At 41.9% G+C, this 22,689-nt stretch overlaps 3 protein-coding genes across 9 annotated transcripts in view; 2 read left to right on the forward strand and 1 right to left on the reverse strand.

Annotated features, from left to right (window-relative positions):
- Positions 1–8,385, reverse strand: part of dnm2a (dynamin 2a) — a 29,566-nt gene extending 21,181 nt beyond the window's left edge. For 2 of the 7 annotated variants that reach the window (XM_072443204.1, XM_072443203.1), the window contains exons 1-3: positions 7,884–8,382; positions 905–978; positions 651–800 (exon numbers count right to left, since the gene is read on the reverse strand). In XM_072443204.1, coding sequence (XP_072299305.1) covers positions 651–800; positions 905–978; positions 7,884–8,044 — 385 coding nt within the window. In that variant the 5' untranslated portion in view covers positions 8,045–8,382. Of the gene's footprint in view, positions 1–650; positions 801–904; positions 979–7,883 lie in introns of all 7 variants that reach the window. The other 5 variants (XM_072443208.1, XM_072443207.1, XM_072443205.1 and 2 more) reach the window with 4 other exon arrangements.
- A 703-nt stretch (positions 8,386–9,088) lies between these two features.
- qtrt1 (queuine tRNA-ribosyltransferase 1) lies at positions 9,089–14,250 on the forward strand. The gene is made up of 9 exons (XM_072443174.1): positions 9,089–9,401; positions 10,122–10,190; positions 10,264–10,402; positions 11,029–11,223; positions 11,916–12,054; positions 12,125–12,200; positions 12,298–12,407; positions 13,252–13,336; positions 13,880–14,250. Exons 1-9 carry the CDS (start codon positions 9,111–9,113, stop codon positions 14,030–14,032), a joined length of 1,257 nt encoding a protein of 418 aa, XP_072299275.1. The 5' UTR covers positions 9,089–9,110; the 3' UTR covers positions 14,033–14,250.
- A 3,097-nt stretch (positions 14,251–17,347) lies between these two features.
- kcnt2b (potassium sodium-activated channel subfamily T member 2b) overlaps positions 17,348–22,689 on the forward strand; it is an 83,600-nt gene continuing 78,258 nt past the window's right edge. Inside the window, exon 1 of the mRNA XM_072443852.1 lies at positions 17,348–17,593. Within this exon, the coding sequence (XP_072299953.1) occupies positions 17,505–17,593 (89 nt within the window). The 5' untranslated portion in view covers positions 17,348–17,504. The remainder of the gene's footprint in view (positions 17,594–22,689) is intronic.

The following is a 22,689-nucleotide window of genomic DNA, read 5'->3' on the forward strand; positions in this document are numbered from 1 at the left end:
ACACTTGAATCTGCCCTTGGGTTTTAAGATAAGATAAGATAAGATAATCCTTTATTGTCCACACATGGGGAAATTTCATTGATACAACGCTTTACAGATTTACTTAATGTAAATTAAAGGAGAACTCTTTTCAGGTCTGCCACCACTTTGCAGGCAAAGCGATAACCTCTCCATGGAGACAAGCAGTATGGAATTAAACGTATACATCTCCATGGAGACAAGCAGGTGGCGCCACCAGGCCAAATAACAGGTCGGATCTGCGGAGTAGTGCGGTCGCTAACCTCTGTAATTGAATAAATGCAAGATAGATAAGATTAATGCCATTCTGTGGAACATTCCAAGCAAAATATCGAAATAGAAACAAGCAGGTTCTTCAGTTCAAATGAAAGTCTGCTCTGGATTCTTTTATTTTTTTTAAGGATTTTGTGGCCATTAGGCTTTATTAGACAGGGCCGCTGGGTGTGAAATGGGGAGAAGAGAGAAGGGGGGACATGCAGTAAACTGTCGGAGCTGGCATTCAAACTCATGACACTGCGGCCGGGTGCACATGGAGCTGGCATGTGTGCTGCCGCCTTAACCACTCCACCACCGGGCAGCTCTGCTCTGTATCGTAAACATTGTGTCGAGCTAATGTCTCATGTGTCCATTACCGTGCGGCGAGTAGACCCTCAGGTTAATTGGGACGGCAGAAATGCCTTTGTTGGAGCCCGTAATCCGGTCCGTCTCTGCTTCAATCTCTGACCGTACTTCATCAAAATCCACAAATTTCTTTCCTTTACAGTGCAGGAACTCAGCATATTCTGTAAAAAAAAGCCAAGTGGCATTTAGCAAAGGTAAAATATGTCATTAAAAACATACATGAGATGGAGAACGCTTTCTGCGGCTTGACAAAGGATTTTCACACCTGCTTTATTGTTGATCAGCTGCAAAATGAGCGGTCGGCGGGTTACGATGCCTGAACCACGGGGAAGGAAGTCCCTGCAAAGAAAAGCATAAAAAGAACAGTTTAACTTTAGATGAGATGAAAGCTTAATTATTCATTTACTACGGCACTCTGAGACCCGTGTTAAATTCATATCACAGGGACAGTTCACAGCTCACTCTGGTCTCACAACAAATTAAACCTGACAGTCATTTTCACATCATCAACACACACCCACTGGTACAAGCAACTCTGGCGATGCCCGCACTTCACAATCCAATTAGGAATTAGGAATTGATATTATATGCTGTGTATTTAGCTGTGCAGGCGACTAAAAGGATTTTATCTGCACTCTTCTCTTTTATAGTCAAATTTCTAATAGTTATTCATGTTTTTATTTGTTTGTACTGTGATTTTAATGCACATTTTCCTGTTATGTAAAGCACTTTGAATTACTTTGTAGAGCACACATTGTACACAAATAAACTTGCCTAGCCAAATGTTTTTTTATTTAGCTCTTGGTTTAGTTCAAAGATGGAAGGGATACGATATTAAAGGACTGCTCTAAAAGCTGTGCATTACAGCAAAAGATAATTATTTTTCTTATTTAAAACTAATAAATGTGGCCTTTACCAGGATTTAGCTTTAAAATAACTCTCCACTTAAACAAAAATGAATGCTTTCCATGCCAGTACCATTTAAAAAACTGCCTTGGTTCTCAAATCAGGCAAGAGTTTTCCATGTTTTTTCTTTGGTTTAGTCCTCGTTTAGTTTTTTCAATGATTAGTCGTACTTGGTTTGGCGCTAACTGAGACCTGCCAAAGTCCTGTTTCAGACCTGGTGGTACTTTGTGTGAACCATCATCAACTATTACTTACCAAATAAACCACCATAAACCATATTGTAATAAACACTGGATAACTGAGGCGTGCATAGACGGAGAACATGTTTTGTAAAGCTGTAGTATGTTTGGAGGAATTTTGAACCGCCGCAGCCACTGAGCCGGCGTTGAGTCTGGACCCTTCAGCTCCAAGTCCCACTGTCTGCTCCTCTTCCCCACACTCGCACACACTCGCTCACACTGCACACATCTGGGGCCAATCACAGCTCTCCCCTGGACTTCAGGAAGAGGAAGAGGAGCCGAGGAAGCAAGCTAAACCTCATTATCTCATTCACTTCCAACAGAGCTGTCAACTGGGGAGGGCAATGTTGAGAAAAGGGAAACTCGCACCATTTTTTGAGACTTCCTGAAAACAAAATCTGCACCATGTAACTTTTCTCATGTCTAACACTAACCCTGGAGCCAGGCACTTCCAGGCAAACGGGTCTGGGGAACTTTTATTTGCCCAAAAGGAGAAGAGAGTGCAAATAAACAAAAGTGCTCAAATATTCCTTCATAAAGTTTGAAGTGTATTTTTTTTAATTGGTTGTTACAATAGATACTACCATCTTAAAAACAATTATTTGTATATTATGTTGGACACAATACGCTGCTCATCTCTGGCTTTGAAGGCAGAAACAAAAGCCCGGACAGACTATGGTAAAGAGGGAACGTTCTGGAGTCTGGACATTGCCTCACACGTCAATAGAGATACCAGAGCTTTGTCAGTGCAGCCGGTGGAGTTCAAAGTCCCGGACAAAGACAGGACGTATATTTGCATGTACATTTCATAGATCTTGTATTGCCTTGAACTAGCAAGTCACTAAATCATACATTGTAAGTTTTGGGCTTTTGGGATATGGACAAATCAAAATCATCAAAATGTTTCTCCTTGTATTGATCAATCGCAATTTTCTTTTGCATTTTAATAAATACGGCATTCAATTGCATTTTTATGAATATAAACAAGGCAGACTTTAAATTGAATTATTCCTCCAAGTTTGAACGGTGCTCCAAACCACAGGCTTCTGCCAACAGAACTGTCTGTGGAGCATTTTAAAATTCACTTGTTTTATCTGTGTGTAACATAAGATAAGATATTCCTTTATTGTCCCACATGGGGAAATTTCATTGGTGCAACGCAGGTAGATACAGAGGCAGATACAGAAGAAAAGAACAGATCACTTATAGGAAGTCTGAAAAACACTTTCAGTAGAAGATCTCCTATGAACAAAAACTCCTATAGACAAATAAATAAATACATAAATACCATTGCATGTGATCACGACAGTAATTGCACATGAATGTGTCACGACAGCACATGGATTGCACATGAATTTCACAGTAATTGCACATATGATGGAATTGCACATGGTTAGGTCAGTATTGCGAGTGTTCAGGACAAACAGTGTTTGTTATAAAGTCTGTATGCTTTATTGTTTTAACTTGTTTTAACTGTAACTTGCTTGTTGTTTTTAGCCTCTGTTAGCACTTTGAGATTCCATTGGAATGTAAAGTGCATTACAAATAAAATCTATTAATATTATTATTTATTACCTTTCCATTACAAAAACCCCAAGCATTGACTATTTGAAACGATTGGATCTATTGGATTAATTTAAACAGCCCTAACTTTAAGGAAGAATGTTTTGTCATATGTACACATACATTTGTAAAATAATCAATAGTCAACGCTAAAGTGGCAGGACTAGACGTATCTAAACCAGGACAAACGTAAGAAATAAATGACAGTAAATGACACATGGAATACCGGGGAAGCCAATATTGTCAAATTTGAAAATGACGGCCCGAGTTCACTCCAGATGGTTTCGGGCAGAGCGTCAAACACCTTCTAAGGACTTCGGTGCCCACACACATTCTGTGGAAACCCGGGGAGCCATGACTGGTGCCCTGGTCGCACCAAACGCCTGCAGAAGGCCCCATGCTCTCGCTGTGACTCTGCTCCTCGTACATCCATAATGCATGAGACGATACACAATCTGCTCAGCCTCGTCTATCATTTACAGGGCATCAATAATAGAACTCTGGCCCGGCGCTGCGTCTTTTCAATATGCCACCGCCATTTATCCAATTCATGAAGATGGAGCGTTTGTGTGAAGCGTTATGATTTCAGAAAGAAGGAGCTGCTTTGACCGGCTCGGCGTTCACGGTTCACCTCTTTGTAAACGTGTGTCAGTCCAGTCTCTGACCGTTCATCGAGCAGTGGGCTTTGAAGCCAGTGAAAGTGAAATGAGAGAGACGCATGAATGTGCCCGTGTCAGCCTCTGTAACGTCCACTCATGCCAAATGTACAGCGTTCGAGCTCAGAGACACAGAAGACCAGCTGGACTAAAGGAAAGGACTAGTGTGGCTTAGACAATACACAAAAGCCCAAATCGTCACGCTTTCAGTGTTGGCATACAAAGATCTTCATAAGCCACATCAGAAAAGCTGGGTCAATATTTTGAAATGGGCGTTGGGCAGCAGTTATAGCTCACTGAACATCACTGTATCCTCTGAATAAAAACGATTATGTTATTATTTCTTATGCCACTCTGTTGTTATGACTGTTTGGTTATCTAATATATTGCAACTCTGTTATATATAACGATTACATTTACAAGTCTTGTACCATAATCTTCCCCACAGTTACATTTGACATTCAATAACTTCTCCATGTTTGTTTGTCTTCTCTTTGTTCATGCAAATGCACTTCCCGCTGCAGGACATGAGGAACAATGCCGAACTTTCCTCAAACTTAACTATTACTTGGTTATGAGTCAACATTTTGGATGAAAAGCACTTTATAAATCAAGTTAAATTTGATTTGTTTTATTTTATCATTTTCGTCTGTCGTTAGATTGAGCCACTAATCATGACTAGTCGACAATATATAATAATAGTAGTCATATTGGGATAATTGACTATTCAAAATATACACAGCAAAAGGCATTTTTATAACAGAGGCAGTGGAATTATTTAATAAAAATGTCAAATTCAAAATCATTCATATTTTCCTCAATAAAACACTTCTCTATCCAGAAGCCTTCAGTTGCCACATTTCAACATTTATTTGATTGATAATGTATTCAAACGTCTTTATGTATAAAATAAATAATAATTATTTGATTTATCCACTATTAAAGACATCCTTACTTGCAGCTCTATCCTTTGTATTTATTTACTATCAGGCTCATCTGTCCTGCCTAGTCGACATGCTGGTCCCGTATTTTCCGCTTACCTCATCACGGGGACACAGAAAGTGAAAGAAGTACATGGAATTTGACCAGCACAGATACTATAGTGTCAGCGTGTATTCATTACATGTCATAAATGAGCTCATCCTGCTTGAACACATGGTCCAGCAGCAGCAGCAGCAGCAGCAGCAGCAGCAGCAGCAGCAGGAGCAGGAGCGGACTCAGCTCAGTGACTTCTGAAGAGACGGAGCCGATAAGAGCCTCCGCCCGTCGGCTTGTGCGGGCAGATACCACGTTCTGAGGAAATATCACTAACCTCATTACAGTCTCTTAATTTCAACAGAAGGAGGATTAGAGCCGGGGAACATATCAAAGTGTAGATAATATTGTGGTTGTCTGGAAGCTGTGCGAAAATTTCAATATCAAGTTCATTGTTTAAAGTAAAAAATGCTAGAAAGAGGAGAGTGACGTCAATTTGATTCACATGTATCGTATAATTAAACCTCAACTAATAGGCTTAAGGACACGTTTAACACATTTTTGTTGGATTTACATAATATTGTTATCGGACACTCCAAATAATATGAAATTATTAGTTTAACAATGTCATCTCCATATCAAACGTATCGTCTTGCCTCCTCAAACTGTCACTAATTGAACTATACAGACTTGACGTGTCATTCTCTATGTGCCACTCCTGATTGCAAACAAGTCATGAGATCAACAATGACTCAGGCCCCATGCAAACGACGGTTGCTATAGTAACCGGTCGCCCTCCAGGTGTGACCAGGTGTGACTTTGAAATCTGTCGCGTATCAGGGCCTCGACGGCCGCTAATCTCGAAGCCATTATCTAAACTGAAATGTTGTTTTCATATTTCACAATTCAACTCCTTTGCAATATTTTATTTGTTTGTATATTTTTGTTTTTCCATTTTCAAAGCTGTTTTTTAACCAAATGAGGTGTGGAATTATTTAAACATAGCTTTTCTCTCCATGTCAAGCGTATTATTGATGCAAACATTTTATTTTTACATTACAATATAATCTATGTTTTCAGGATTCAAATGTTAGAAAAGAGTCGATTTAGGTTATGATGTTTACAGGCGTCAAAAATATAAAAAATTAGATTTCATTTATGCTAAAAAGTATCAATACAGAAAGAGATCACTTATTCTTGACACATTTTGACATTTCCTGAACAGTTTTAGAATGATCTCAGGCTTTATCATAACTAGTATAAGACCACAGGGTAAGATAAAGAAACTAACATTATTTTGTGTTGTGTTCAAGTGCTTTTTTCCTTTATTATCATTGTGTTATCAAAATTATTAACAAGTATGGTATCGAAATTGAGTTTGAAGATTTAGCATCGTGACAACACTAATAATGATTCATATTTTCTATCTTCTGGATGAAATTCGACAGATTCACAACGCATAGGCCGAGTTATGCTCATATTTGTGCTGTCGAAAACACAACGGGGTAATTGCAGACGATATTTGTCAAGTTCTCCAGTCGTGCGACAAAATGCAAACTCATCAGTCGCTTTTTCCTTTAACTTGCTTACGTCGGTGACACAAATTCACTTCCTTTCTCTGGCTGGCGTCTGGGCTGTGTGTGCGTGTTGCTATGCATTCACTGTGGGTTGGGTTTCACTCGGAGCGTATCTCAATGGGGCGGAAACCTGCTAAACAAGCTCACAGTCTGTTTTGTTTCATTATCTCAAAGGTGATCTCATGTGTGGCCGATGTGGGCGAGGACGCCCAGACTGTTAAGACCATTTACTTCAGTCTGTTGACAATATCGGACAGAATTCATGAAAGGGCTGAGCAACGAATCGGATTCGGTCGTGTCTAATCGTCGATGAGCCGCTTTGGATTTTTTAATCGAGAGGTCTACAGTCAATCGTCTGTCGTTAAAAGCAGCTAGTTTGGATTTTTAGAACAATAGAACTGACATTTTTTGGTAATAAATTGCATTAATCAAAGGTCAAAGATCAAGAGGGGTAAAAATACAATCATGATTACATTTTTTGATTACGATTGTTGACATAATTAATACTGATTCTATGTGTGGGCATGGCAAGGTCATCTATTAATAGATATAAGGAAAACTCATTCACGAAATCACCAGTACTACATTGACAGATAAACACAAACATCTAAGAAACACTGGAGATAACAATTTAGTCTAATTTCAAACTCGATTTTGTAATTAAGGAAAAGGCTCAATATAGAGTTTGATCCCAAATTCACCCTGTATTCTAATTACACTTTCTTTAATATTGCCGTGTGGTCTTATAATAGTTCTGATATAGATCGAGACAATTCTAATCTAAAACAACAGAAAACGTAAAATGTTGTCCTATTTAAGTTCTTATTTTCTAGTATGAATAATTATTCATAGTCATATAGTTTTGATAACTGCATTTAAGACTATCTACTTCATTCTGCTGACAACAACTGATGGCAACGTGGCTAGATAATTCATGAATTAAATAAACTAAACAATAAATTAATCCAGTGGTTGACGTAAATAAGTATTACTAATGTTGTCTGTGGGCGTGGCCACGTCGTTTATCAATAAAAAAAAAGGGAAAAACCATTCACAAAGTAATCGATGTAATCAGATAAGCACAAACATGAAAATGGAGCTGGAGAAAACCTTTTTGAACCGATAGAAAATATGTACAGTTATAAAAAGCAGGTTTGAAATATAAAAAGCCTCAACAGACAGTTCATGAATGGATGTCAAGTGCACCAGAGTCAGAACTCGCATTATTCGCACGCAAAACACCACAAATTCATCATCAAACGGACCACAAGAACGCGTAAAGAGACCGATTATTAAAATCGTGAATAATTGGAGTCGGGGACACTCACCTTCCCACGAAATTCTCCAAAACAGAGCTCTTCCCTGCGCTTTGCCCACCGACCACTGCTATTTGCGGAAGGTCGAGGTTGGCGGTCTGTCCAATGGAGCTGAACGCGTCTTGAAGTTTGTTGATGAGGGGAATCAGGTCCTCCATGCCCCGGTTCCCCATGGTTCCTTCAGCTCGGGAGAACCTTCAGCGGGACGAGAACCAGGGGCTAGTGATCGCAGTGCTAAACGGGGCTAGGTGAGGTTAGCTTCGTAGCAAGGTGCTCCCGGGTTAATTTGAAGACGTCCCCCGGCTGCCAACGGACACTGGCGCTTTCCCCGTGCGTGCGTAACTGCGTGAAAGCGTCGTTGCCAAGCGCTGTGTCAATTCATTTTCGTTTTAAAATGTCGTTAATTAGCCAGACGGCCGAAACGGGACGGGAAAAGTCGCATAACAAAACTTCCTCAACGAAGATATCCGGTCAAAGGAGACGACATCCGATCGACGCCGGTGACATGCGCCCGCCCCCTTTGACCGAGGCTGCTCATAGGCTGAACGCGCTGTCAGTCGATCCGCTTGTGACTGGCGCTGGAATCAAAAGGCGTTTTCTCAATTGTAAATATGTGTTTATTTATTGACATATTTATTTATGACTGCTCGTTCTCAAAAGTAATCTGGATTAATGTGGAAGATTTTTTTTAACACAAACATCCAAAGTTATAATCCATTTGCAAAGCCAGGATATATTACCCACTTGCAGAATACTACACATTTTATTTGGAAAGTGGATAGATTTGTCAGCAATGAACGTTTTATTTTTACTAACAGAATCAAAGAGATATTACGACCCCCAAGGAAATGTAACCGACAACAAAAATCTATCCTACAATTTATCAAGATATCTGATGAAGGAACACTGATTTCAGTCGTTGTTTTTTCTATTATTGTTTGTTGTTTGATTGTTTTTCTGTTGCACAGTCCCTTTTCAAAGAATAGTCTCCTGGTGAAATATTGTGTTGTAATTTTCATATTATACACCTTTTGCCTCTTGTTGGGATGCCTTATATATTTTTGTAATCTTTATTCATTTTTTAGCCTTAATAAAATGTTGGAATTGGCTTAGTCATACACGTGTATGCTTATATCATTGTTATTAAGTACATTAATACATTGTTTGTTAAGAGAAAAGTTGAACTAATTTCCTATTGGCCAATCTGCTCGCGTCTTTGCGTCACATGACCACTCCAACATGGCCGCAACCACAACGTGCTGTGCAGCTCAGATAAATACTTCAGAAAACAGCATGCATTTGAAGAAAGCTTTGACTGTAGCGTCGCCTCTTACTTTGAGGATTGTTGCCGAGTGTCCGGTGACAAAAGCCAGAGCTTGTGAGCTGATATTACCGCACAGCGCGGTGAACACCCCGGTTTTTATGCCTGTGGGCACCCAAGGGACCATGAAGGGGATCACTGCGGATCAGCTGGATGGCCTGGGATGCCGGATCTGCCTGGGGAACACGTATCACCTGGGCATGAGACCGGTTTGTATTTATGGATGTTGCCACGCTTTGATCGAGAACCTGATATGTGGCTTCATCACTTACTACACCTGCTTGTCTGCATGAGGAGGATGTTCAGCCTGAAATGTTTCACAATATGGCATTAAACAAGTCAAGCAGGTGACATCATCTGGTCAAGTTACAGATAAGTTACTGCCCATTGTTAGAAAACATGTTTTTAAGGAACACCTGAGCAACAAAACCTGTAATTAAATAAATGCAGGATCAGTTAAATGTCATACTGTGGAACATTCCAAAGTGAGCAAATAACATCCTTATGTTAGGGCTGGAGTATTTTAATTGTAGATTAATCAATCAATGGTGTTTTAGTCTGTTTCATTAGTCGAGTATTATTATCATAAAGATTATATATAGTTTGGGGAGTGAATAGACAGTTAAATCTCCCTTTTCACTTATGAAAATGCTGTTGACTTGTACTTTATTTAATAGTTCTTGCATGAAATCCTAAGGATTTGGAGATTGTTTGCCAGTTTATTAGTAACAAATGCACAGGGCACATCTTAGTAAAAAAAAACTACAAACTTCATGGAGTCAAGCAAGTGGCTTACCTTTCACAAGAAAAGTTACATAGGGCACCTTTAAGGGTCTTCTTGTATTTGTCTGTTTGATTTGGGCATCTTTGTAGTATTTACAATAAATCACTTCACATTTTACTTCTTTCTTTCATTCTTGTACTGTCAGGGCCCCGAATTGATAGAAAAGGCCAATGGTTTACATGGGTTCATGAACTGGAAAAGAAATCTTCTAACCGTAAGTATTTTTTTAACAAAATTTTGTCAATAATGTCTATGATTAAAAGCTAGTATAACTGTCTCTCTTTCAGGACAGCGGAGGATTTCAGATGGTGTCTCTCGTTGAGCTGTCAGAGGTCACGGAGGAAGGAGTCAAGTTTAAGTCTCCCTACGATGGCAAAGAGATCCTGCTTACCCCTGAAAAGTCTATTAGCATTCAGAACAGTTTGGGTAAGGACTATATTTTATTTTATTTATTTGTATCGCAATCATATATTTACTATGATCTGCTATGTTTGTAGAGGTCTAAAGTGCATGGCAACAAGTTTTATACAAAATAAGAACCCGTGATGGAGACAGGACATTTTTTTCTCTGCAGAGGACCTCAAAACATTCTATAGGCCAATCATATTTAAAACAGACAGGGGCTGCTAAAATAATATAGTTAGTTATATAGTTTATATATATATATATATTTTTTCAAATCTGCATATGACACAAGGTTCAAACAAGTTTAAATTTCGGCAGCTGACATACATTTTACCAGTGGTTGATATAGTTTATATACTTCTTAGGTCTAGTTTTAGGGTCTAATCATTAAAATAAATGATCAGGTTAGTGAATTTACCTCTTAGATATAGATAAATGAATGGGGAAAACTAGGGAAAGCCTCACATTTTAGAATCTAAAAAAACACCAAAATTACAAAGAAATATCTGCTATATACAATATTGCAATATTGATTGTTTTGATTGCGATAAATCTTGTGATCTGAATTTGTTGAGACACAAAGACATGACGCACTTCTCCTATTTGGTTTTATTGGGTTCCACATTTCTGCTTTGCCTCTGTTGTAGGCTCCGATATCATGATGCAACTTGACGACGTGGTGAGCAGCACAGTGACGGGCCCCCGAGTGGAGGAGGCAATGCACAGATCTGTTCGCTGGCTGGATCGTTGTATAGCGGCCAATAAGAATCCACACAAGCAAAATCTATTTGCCATTATCCAGGGAGGACTCAACGCACAGCTGCGCAAAACCTGTCTGGATGGTAATAACGCTGTAATTATATGTATTTAGTGAAGGAAACAGGCTTTTCTTGTTTTTGCAGTTATCTTAAAACTCAAGCTTTGGCATTTAGAGGCAAGAGTTCATTTCTCTGTAATGTATAAGGTTAAGCTGTATTTTAGACTAAAAAAAGGTACTGCAACACAAGTGCAATCGAACCTGTGTTGCCAGTGCCTTAATCTGCATAACACTAGCACTGATTAATGTGTGTAGGAACTGGCAACCCAAATTAGAGATTCATGCAATGATCGGGCCATCATCAGCCACCGAGAAAAATCCCCATATGCCAGTCCACACTTATCTCACTCACTGAATCACAATGTATACATTTTTATGTGTTTAGTTTATTTTCAATTAAGGTTGGATTTCAATTTGGTGCGCAGTGCTGATTTTCTGTGCGCAGAGCACTTTGGAGCAGTGCGCAGCTTAGAGTGATTAGAAATGACTGAATCTGATGTTATGAATTGTGAAAGAGATGTTAAAGCTGAAAAATAAAACCACACCCCCAAACTCGCACAAAATTACAAAAAAACAACAACCATAATTGAACAATTTCATGCGTAATTCTCATCTGCACCAGACTAGTGGTTTAATAGCTCATTTGTTACTGACTTGTTGCTGTTCCAGGTGTTTGTGAAGCCTCATTGATTTTCTGATTAACGTTGTGCTTTGTAGAAATGACCAAACGTGATGTTCCTGGTTTTGCCATCGGAGGCTTAAGTGGAGGCGAGGAGAAGGATGACTTTTGGAGAATGGTTACTTTAAGCACGGATCATCTACCCAGAGACAAGCCCAGATACCTAATGGGAGTGGGGTAGGTTGTGTTAGAAGTGTATTTTTGTGTGTTATGGTCATTTATTGTCATATGAATTCTGTTTTGGCAGGTATGCTGTTGACTTGGTTGTATGTGTTGCTTTGGGGTGTGACATGTTTGATTGTGTCTTTCCAACTCGTACAGCAGTAAGTTATGTTTTATGACGCACAAACCACATTATCAAGATCATACAATGGTAACTTGATATTATAAAGTTTTAACGGTGTTGTTTGTTGATTTCAGAGGTTTGGCTCAGCGCTAGTGCCCTGGGGGTCTCTCCAGGTGAAACAAAAGCAATATGCTAAAGACTTCAAGCCTATAGATCCTGACTGTGAATGTCCTACTTGCAAAAGGTACGTTGGAGCTAATTACTGCAAGCCTGTGAGCTATTTGCGAGTATGGCCTGAAGTATTTGCTGTACTGGGTGTGTAACAACATTGTTCCATCACCTCAGCCTAGGTCAAGCGTAGGTTTAAACAAATTATTTTACACCAATCATCCGAAACATAATGATAACCTCCCGGGCATTGGTCTATTCTAGTCATCACAGTTTGACTTATTCTGTTGTTTTATGTCAACTTTGAGGACAAATTTGCTTGAATATGATACTACATGTATATAATACCGATACTAATTGTTTAGAATCCAGAGAAACCGTTGGCCAATGAGCTCTCCCGATTGTGTAGGGCCAGTCTTGATTATTTTCTCCTACTGATATAATTTGAATCTATTACTAACTCATCCTCAACCCTGTTTTACTACAAACTGGATAAGAGAGCCGTGTCAGATTTTGTGTTAAAGGGTTTTAAAATTAAGCTTAAATCATGTTCGTGAATAGATAGTCAGCCCAAACTAAATATTGGCCTCTGCAGGAAATGTAATATCTTCTATGTGCTATGCGATATTATATTTTCTACATAGTGTAGAATTGTTATTCACTTCGCTTGTCTGTGGCCCCACTGTTCTATCCACAGAAGGCTTTTATTGTTAAACAATAAAACATCTAATGCAGAGTTGCCAACATTGGGTTTTTAAATGGCTTGTATAATTTGATGCTCTCATAAATAATGAATATGGAGTGTTAAAGAGACGTGCTGCTGTGGCAGTTTAGTTCCACATGCAGAGTGATGTAAGATAAAATGAATAGTGTTGAATGATCGAATGTAAAACACCGTAATGATTATGTTGCTGTTGCAGACACAGTCGGGCTTATCTCCATGCGCTGTTCAAGAACGACACTGCGGCTATGCATCACATCACCATCCATAACATCTGCTACCAGGTCAGAACACGCCAGCATTATACCAGCAAAACCCTCTCACTAATGTTTCTTATGCGTTTCCATCTAAACCATGTGCTAAGCATCAGTTTAAAAGACAAGCGCTGAATAATATGAAATGCCACAACCACTCGCATTTGTACGATGATATTGTCTTACATATTGGCTTAGTTTTTCTTCATTGGATTGCTTTAGAGCTGGCAACTAATTGTCCATATTTTCTTTTATCCGGCACGATCAAAGGATTGTATTTTTTATGTCAATTACATTTCAAAAGAAACTCTAATGTTTAAAGGCCATACAGGCACATTATGAAGCACATTTATACTTTCATATCCTAAGGTCAACACGGGGTTAGTGCCTGACTGTTTGGATTTAGTTAAATGACATTTGGTAGCTGCTCTTACATCCTTGTCCTGCGATGTGGACATTTGCGCTTGCTCTCTCTGTACGCTCCTGAATTACCGCTGACCCTAACGTGCACACAGGATGTACCGCAAAGATGATTTCCCATTGGAGATCAATAAACACATCTGTCTTTTGCAGCTCACCCTGATGCGCTCTGTTCGCCAAAGCATTGTGGAAGGCCGTTTTCCTGAGTTTATACGGACGTTCATGAAGAGGATGTTTTCGTCTCCGGAGCAGTATCCCAGCTGGGCAGTGGACGCCCTAGCATCTGTCAACGTTGCACTGGATTAAGGACAGCCAAACAGCACTTTTTCATGCCTTAACGCAACATTTTAATTGGACTTCTGTGCACGACTGAGAGCCAAGCAAAAGTCAGATGTTTTAACAGTGATGAATGTTGCCTTTGATTCCTATCTCGAAAAAGGTAGCGTTATCTTTAAGACTAATTCCTGGCCCGATCAGCGACATTAACAAAAATAAAAAGTTATTTATAGGGATTTTCTTTCATTCTCCACTTTGTAACCAGCTTTTCAAAATTAAACTCTCTGAATGAAAGCCAGGTATAAAAGTTATTTTATGTATTTTTTGGACCATAGATTGTATTAAAAAGGCTGCATTTTGCCTCTCAACAAGTTCTATTGTGAGGATTATCAAAAACCTAATACTCTTGACATCCTTAGTTATTTATGAATGCATTTCATTTAAACCATCACACTCTGAGAACATGTAAACATCAGATTTGTATTTTTTACTCTGGATCAAATGTTTTTTTTACCTTCTGACTAGTCTGGTTTTTACTCTCATGTGTATTGATTGTTTTATATAAAATAATAATGCTTATGTTGCACTCTGAGCCTTTATGTCTTTTATTTGAGTCATAAACTGCTTTTGGAGTGCCTATAGTGACAACGCACCGCTGAATGGGGTTTAAACGGGCCCAAAACACAAACCATCAGCTCCAATTTACTCGCACACTTTTTGTTGTTACCGTGACGATTCAGACAGGCCCGCCCACTGGAAATGTTTGCCCTCACTGTCATCTTCTGTCTCATTACTTCAGGCTAAGAGCATTGCCGTGGCATTTTGTATTTACCCAAGACGGACTGAAGAATACATTTACTTTTTCTGCCTCGGTGCTGCAGACTTCTTGTCTAGAGTTTAAAATTCGACTTGTCTCTTTAGGGTGTATGCTGTCGTCATGGCCACAAGAGGGCAACATATACAATTACCCTTCTTGAATAGCTTTAATCAGTGTTACTTATGAAACTCCATTGTCAAACACTTTTAATTATATTATTCTTGTGTTGTGGGTAATGGAGCCACAACTATCAGGGAGACAGTGTTCCCCATAGATTCTGCTGAGACTATACGGAGATAAGGTGAACTAATTTCTATTGTATATTGGATTACAAATGTCTCTTATTGCCTCCATTTAATCAGTGTAGTTTCTTTTTTTTGTGCTTTTTAAGAGGATACACCAAGCCAAATGTATTATTTGTCATACCAGTTGATTGTTTATGGGGGAAACAATAAGACGATGGGGGGGGCACCATAGTCTCCTTTATTAATAGGAGACGCTCAAACATACTCATTCTGTTGCTATGATGAATTTAGGGATTTAACAGGTGCATGTGTTTGTCACTCCGCTCACATCATTCATGCTAGTTTGCCCGTTAAACAAATCAATACATCTTACTGTGACTCAAGAGCACAAAACTGACTGCTCTACATATAACATTTGCAAATGATTGTATTTAATTCACACTACAAATGAAATATGATAAGTTATTTAATAGTCACTACATCCGAATTTAACAACTTTTATTGGTTTGCCTTTCTCTCAACTCTTTCAAACGTATTTTAATTCATCGTCACAGTTTTAAAACATAGAAAAATGTGTCTAATTAAAGTGGTATTTTCAGTATGTCTGGTTTTCAACACTATTTTTGAACTTGTATGTGCGTATTACCTGTGGGTTTCTCTTTAGTCATGATCACTCAACCTGGGCTTCGGAGTGCGGCGTGTCTGTGCTGGCCAACAGATCCTGACCAGAGGAAACGTCATTAATATTAATCAGTGAAAGTTAATTTGAATAACACCTGTTGTCTGTGGCTTTGAGTCAACAGTTCTGTTTAGCTGCACATTTGAATCTAATTAGAGCTTTAATTGTGACTCCAGGCTGAACAAGATAAATATTGTGACCTTTACTATGTGTCTGCTGAAAGTAACATTATGGTAAAGCACTGTATCCGCCAACTGCAATTCGATTACAAGATATGGGCTGTGTATTTGAAAGTATGTTTTTGTAAATCACCTCTCCTCCCAAGCCACATCTGGAGCCCAGTTTAAAGTCTTAAATAAACTCCAGTGTCCAGCCAAGCTTGACTTGTACCTAAGGGGCCCTCTTTTGTAAGATGTTTTTTGTTCTTCCTCATTTGCGAAAAATATATTCTTTACTTGGAACTCAATATGTGCACCAATCTTGTACTTGTTTGCATAGAAGTATATCAGGATTCTTCCTTTTGCCGCCTGTATTGACTGAAAAGTCTCGACATAAAGAGCATCCTGATCGATCAGTAAACACATTTCATCCTCTGACTCTGTCCTGGTTTTTCTCCAGGACATGCCACTTAATTTCAGTATTGAAAAATCTGAGTGGAATTTTAAGACTTAAATAAATAAATAGCTAAATTACTTTAATCTTGTCAAATTCATGTACCAAATTGAAATGTATCCTACAAAGTTACAAGTATCTAACTCATTTGTGTTGGGAAATACATACATTTGCAAATAACCATTTAAAGAAAATGTACCCATTACAATTAGTGGTTACAGATGATGATGACCTATGAACTAGGAAACAGGTTATTGGCGTTCAGTTCCTTTTGAAGAGCATTTACTTTCTAAGAATCAAATGCATATTCGAAACTCACTACTATTCGAACACGTGCTTAAATAACTTTATTACGTGACATTACTGGGTTAGCTGCTCAGTTGCAAGTGTAAATAAGCTCTACAGTTTGGAGACACGACTTTCAGCAGCTGTTGATGGGATTAAAGCGTATAAATCGCGTTAAGTGCCTGAAATTGAAGGCGCACAACAAAATGATTGGATGAATCCTCAATCCTATATTTCTGAAGGAAGAAAAAAAACCTGTGAGAATTACTCCCTCAAATTACCCTAAGCTTCGAGGCATAACAACTTAACATATACGAATACATAATTGACCCCAAATTGTGCTTTTTTTTCTTTCTTTTTTTTTTAATGTCATGCGTTGTGAGCGCGCATAACGGTCCTCGCCACAGCCCCATCATGAGGACGCGTTTTCCACTCAGAGAACCACCTTATGACCGCCTTATTTCTTAGTTGTAGATGTTAGTTTCCCTTCCCTGTCCTCAGCAGCAGGAGCGCACCCCGCTGACCGCGCGCACATCCCCCGCCAGAGCATCCACGCCGCGGCCGGAGAGAAACAACCAGTTGCGCCTCAGATGTCACTGTCCAAGCGCAGCATCCCCCGCGCACCGTCGGACGAACGCAGTCGACCTGTTGCCTCCGCGGACACCGAGCACGGGGGAATAAGTTCGTTTATCTTCAAAGGGGGCAAACGCAAACACTGAGGATGAGATATTTAATTGGATTTTTCCCGTCTCCGAGTTGAACAGAGGGGGATTAGTGAGTGGAGTTGGTTCCTCGCTGTAGACGTGCTCCCTCGCGGTGCAGTTCTCTCTCTGGGTGTTGAGGAGCGGCAGAACCGGGGGGACCATGGTGGAGCTGGAGAAGGATGTGCTTCCGTTGCCCCCTCGGTACCGGTTTCGGGACCTGTTGCTCGGGGATTGGCAGGCCGACGACAGGTAAAGGAGACTTGGAGCGTTTTACGCACGGCGCGCGCGGAGATTTGGTGCGTTGTTGTTCTAATCAAAGCGTGACATTTGTTGCGCGCTTTTGTGGGTTTGATTGTGACTTGCGTTAAAGGGCATTGGGTTCCGCCACTTTTCATTGATTGTGACAGGCTGTGCAACAGGTTTTATGCGGAAACAAACAATGATATCGATGTTGTAGGTCGATTTGTGGGATGCAAAAACTTACAACGCTGTGGAAAATGACTCTGGGGAAAAGCCAAACAATCTCAAGTAACCTGTCACTGCTGGTGTTTGCTCATTTCTTATAAATACTGAGATTTGCTGTGAACCATCTGCCACCTGGACAGGCAATTCAGTAGGATCATCTCATGGTAATTAACCTTTGCTTACACTCCATTTGCAAAGCAGTACTGGAGCTATGACCTGTGGTGTGTGTATATATATATATATATATATATATATATATATATATATATATATATATATATATATATATATATATATATATATATATATATATATATATATATATATATATATGAGGGAAGAGTCTTGCTTTTTGCATTTTGCATCCTGTTCAAATGAAAAACGTTAACCTCCATTTTACCTGCGATGTCAAACACTCATGTCTGTTTGGTTTAAGGTCCTAAAACACATGCCTGACTTGAGTGGGTGCTTGGAATAAGATAATTGAGGAGAAGTTGCCCGGAAAGCTGTCCAGCACTGAGAGGATTTAGAGGCAATGCAGTAACTACACAACATGTTGCCATAGGGACGCAAAATGAGGTTGTTTACAGTGTACACAATCCACGACATCCATCACTGACATTATTAACACAAATGTGCTAATTAAAAACACGTATCCCAACTTAATTGTGACCTATTTTTCCAGTGTTTTGTCATGAGAAACTGTCTCCTATCACCACATTTCTTGCATAACTTACTTGTGCTCCTAAAATAGATGGTGGAGACTTGTTGCCAAACATTTTTGACTGGATAAATAGCGGCTGAAATGGTAAAACTGGGTCATTATTTATCATGATGGACAATACATACAAATGGAGAAGATCTTGATCTATTGAAGGCAAAAGTCATTTGGCCGAACAGAGGACCATGGGCCCACATACTGCACTGTATGCCAATAATATTATCCCTATCAAAGTATGGAGTTGGAAAGCTCAGAAATAAGTGAATATCCAAATTCATGCCACGATATTGTCACTGTCTGTGTTCTATCTGTAACATTTCTGTAGAAGATTGGGTTTTAAATAGGGATGTCAAGGAAGAAGTAATTTCAGTTCCGTTTATACTCCAAAAAAGTATCAACTAGTACTATTTTAACAGGCTGTTCATGCACCCAAATTGTTAATTTTCCTGTTGTGAAAATAGAAAGGAATAGAATGGAAGTCTATTAAATTTTGCATGAAAGCAAATGGAGTTCACTATTGTGCGGTCATAGGGCCAATGATTGAGAAATCGTGATGTTTCTTCTCACAATCATCAATGAAGATAAGTTTGTTATCTTAATTTCGGGAGCAGGACCACGCCCCTTCCTGCGGCTACACTACTTAATCATCCAGATCACACACACCTGTGTTCGTGATTTTCGTGCACACGCTCCATGGCGGCAGGAGCCGCGCTCGAAAACACACTCGTTCCCGACCTTTCTATGATCAACTCGACCTCGTTCCTTTCGATGCATCGGCCCAACACAGGCGAACCACACCGGGCCATCCTCCACTGGTACTAGGACCGGTCCGGTCCCATCAGCTGTTCTCACAGGCTCAGCTCTCGCTCACGGCCAGTCCCGTCAGCAGACCGGCGTCCCTCCTCGCATCACTTCTGCTAGTCCGGTATTGAGATCGCCGTGCGTCCTGCGCCCTCCTCCCAGCGCTCCGGTCTTTCCAGCGCCCGCGTCATCCCAGCCTCATCCCGCGGCCTCGCTCGTTAAGCGCCCACCGCACGCGCTCGTCATTTCTCTCTTGACCGTCCGCGTGGACGGCGGCAGGTCTCCAGACCACGGCACCGTCATCAAATCATGATGTTTTAAACTTCTTTTGCGCTCACAATTCCCGTTAACTCTCGTTCCACTGCGGAGCGCGCTTTGCCCCGCCCACTTTTGCGGGCAGGAGCGGCTCCTCCAGGTAAAGAATCCTCACCCTCGTCTCCTTCCTCCTCCGTCGTTTCCTTCCTCCTCCGTTGTCTCCTTCCTCCCGCACCGAGCTGCCCATCACTCCAGCCTTGGAGCCAGACTCTCTCACCTCTTTCAAGTAATTAATTCACCTTACTTGCTCACCCCTCCCGCATCGCTCAAAATAATAAATACATACAACGTGCATGTGTATTATAAAATTATAAGGGTTAGGGTTAAAAACTTATATTAAAAAAAAAAAAAAAAAACCTGCCATCTCTCCCCTCTCCTTCCTCATCGTTGATCTTCTGGCACCGTGTCACCAAGTTATAGTTTTACCGCGTTGCCACGTTCCGGCAGGTTCTGCGTTTATCCTCCAACACTGCGTTGCCAGGTTCTGCGTTTTATCCTCTGGCACTGCGTCGCCAGGTTCCTGCGTTTTATCCTCTGGCACTGCGTCGCCAGGTTCCTGCGTTTTATCCTCTGGCACTGCGTCGCCAGGTTCCTGCGTTTTATCCTCTAGCACTGCGTCGCCAGGTTCCTGCGTTTTATCCTCTGGCACTGCGTCGCCAGGTTCCTGCGGTTTATCCTCTGGCTCTGCGATGCCAGGTTCTAGCGGTTTATCCTCTGGCTTGGCATGCCAGGTTCCAGCATTTTATCCTCGAGCACTGCGTTGCCAAGTTCTAGTGTTTTATCCTCAAGCTCGGCGTTGCCAGGTTCCAGCATTTCATCCCGTTACCGCGTTTTGTCCTGACTAAAAGTTGCCAGCTTATAGCTTCGGTTACAGTCTTTACCACGTTCTAACGTTTCCATCCTCGGGCACCGCGTTGCCACGTTCCCGCATTTTATCCTCGGGCACCGCGTTGCCACGTTCCCGCATTTTATCCTCGGGCACCGCGTTGTCACGTTCCGGCATTTTATCCTCGGGCGTTCTGGCATTTTATCCTCGGGCACCGCGTTGCCACGTTCCGGCATTTTATCCTCGGGCACCGCGTTGCCACGTTCCGGCATTTTATCCTCTGGCACCGCGTTGCCACGTTCCGGCATTTTATCCTCGGGCACCGCGTTGCCACGTTCCGGCATTTTATCCTCGGGCACCGCGTTGCCACGTTCCGGCATTTTATCCTCGGGCGTTCTGGCATTTTATCCTCTGGCACCGCGTTGCCACGTTCCGGCATTTTATCCTCGGGCACTGTGTTGCCACGTTCCGGCATTTTATCCTCGGGCGTTCCGGCATTTCATCCTCGGGCACCGCGTCGCCACGTTCCGGCATTTCATCCTCGGCCACCGCGTCGCCAGGTTCCGGCGTTTTATCCTCTGGCTTTACGTCGCCAGGTTCCGGCGTTTTATCCTCTGGCTTTACGTCGCCAGGTTCCAGCCTCATTCCTTTTCCTCCCGTCCTTTACCCTCGCTCTCGCTCACCCGCCCTCTTTCTCCCCCTTCCTCCTTCTCCCTCCCTCTCGCCGGGTTCATGCCAGGCCCCGCTCTTATCCAGCGAAAGGTTGCAATTTTCTCTTCCTGGATCACTAGGCCTCACTTTCTCATTTATTTCTGATTTAAACCAAATCAGAACAAGTGTCTCTTCTTCATGCCCCCTCTTTCATGCTCGCTCTCTACCCCCTCATGCTCTCTCCCCCAGGCACCGGGATGCCTGGGGGAAGAGATGTCCTCCCCCTAACCATGAACTCTACCTTTACAAAATATTTCTCCCTCAGGCACCGGGATGCCAGACCTGCTTTTCGCCCTTCTCCCTAACCGTCAATACTACCTTTACTAAATATCTCCCCCTCAGGCACCACGATGCCAGATCTCCTTTTCGCCCTTCCCCCTAACAATGAACCCTACCTTTTTTACTAAACATCTCTACTTCATGCCCTCTCTTATGCTCTCCCTGACACAGGGATGCCAGGTCTTTCTATTCCCTCCATTTCCAAACCCCTCCCCCTCGGCACCGGGATGCCAGATCTCCTCCCCCCCCCCCTCTGTCGCTCATGCTCTCCTGACACCGGGTTGCCAGGTCTCTTATTTCCCCCATATCTAACCCCCCCCTCGGCACCGGGATGCTAGGTCGACTTTCTTTACCCCCTTCTCCCCTCGGCACCGGGATCCCAGGTCTACTTTCTTCCCCCTTTCTCCCCTCGGCACCGGGATGCCAGGTCTACTTTATTTCCCCCCTCTGCACCGGGATGCCAGGTCTACTTTATTTCCCCCCTCTGCACCGGGATGCCAGGTCTACTTTATTTCCCCCCTCTGCACCGGGATGCCAGGTCTACTTTATTTCCCCCCTCTGCACCGGGATGCCAGGTCTACTTTATTTCCCCCCTCGGCACCGGGATGCCAGGTCTACTTTATTTCCCCCCTCGGCACCGGGATGCCAGGTCTACTTTATTTCCCCCCTCGGCACCGGGATGCCAGGTCTCCTCCTTCCGTGAGGTTCATGCAGCCTCTTCCCTCATGCAGCCTCTTCGCTCTTCCCTCATGCAGCCTCTTCGCTCTTCCCTCATGCAGCCTCTTCGCTCTTCCCTCATGCAGCCTCTTCGCTCTTCCCTCATGCAGCCTCTTCGCTCTTCCCTCCTGCAGCCTCTTCGCTCTTCCCTCACGCAGCCTCTTCCCGTCTCTTCCCTCATGCCGTCTCTTCCCTCATGCCGTCTCTTCCCTCATGCCGTCTCTTCCCTCATGCCGTCTCTTCCCTCATGCCGTCTCTTCCCTCATGCCGTCTCTTCCCTCATGCCGTCTCTTCCCTCATGCCGTCTCTTCCCTCATGCCGTCTCTTCCCTCATGCCGCCTCTTCCCTCATGCCGCCTCTTCCCTCATGCCGCCTCTTCCCTCATGCAGCCTCTTCCCTCATGCCGCCTCTTCCCTCATCGGGCACCGGGATGCCGGTCCTCCATGTTTTGGAGTCCTCCAAACAGCAGCTGGTTATATCAACTGTACCATGCAGATCATCCCCTTGGGA

Source organism: Eucyclogobius newberryi, unplaced genomic scaffold (genome assembly GCF_026437365.1).
Source record: "Eucyclogobius newberryi isolate DKJ021-1_F unplaced genomic scaffold, fEucNew1.0.hap1 SCAF_13, whole genome shotgun sequence".
Taxonomy (NCBI): domain Eukaryota; kingdom Metazoa; phylum Chordata; class Actinopteri; order Gobiiformes; family Gobiidae; genus Eucyclogobius; species Eucyclogobius newberryi.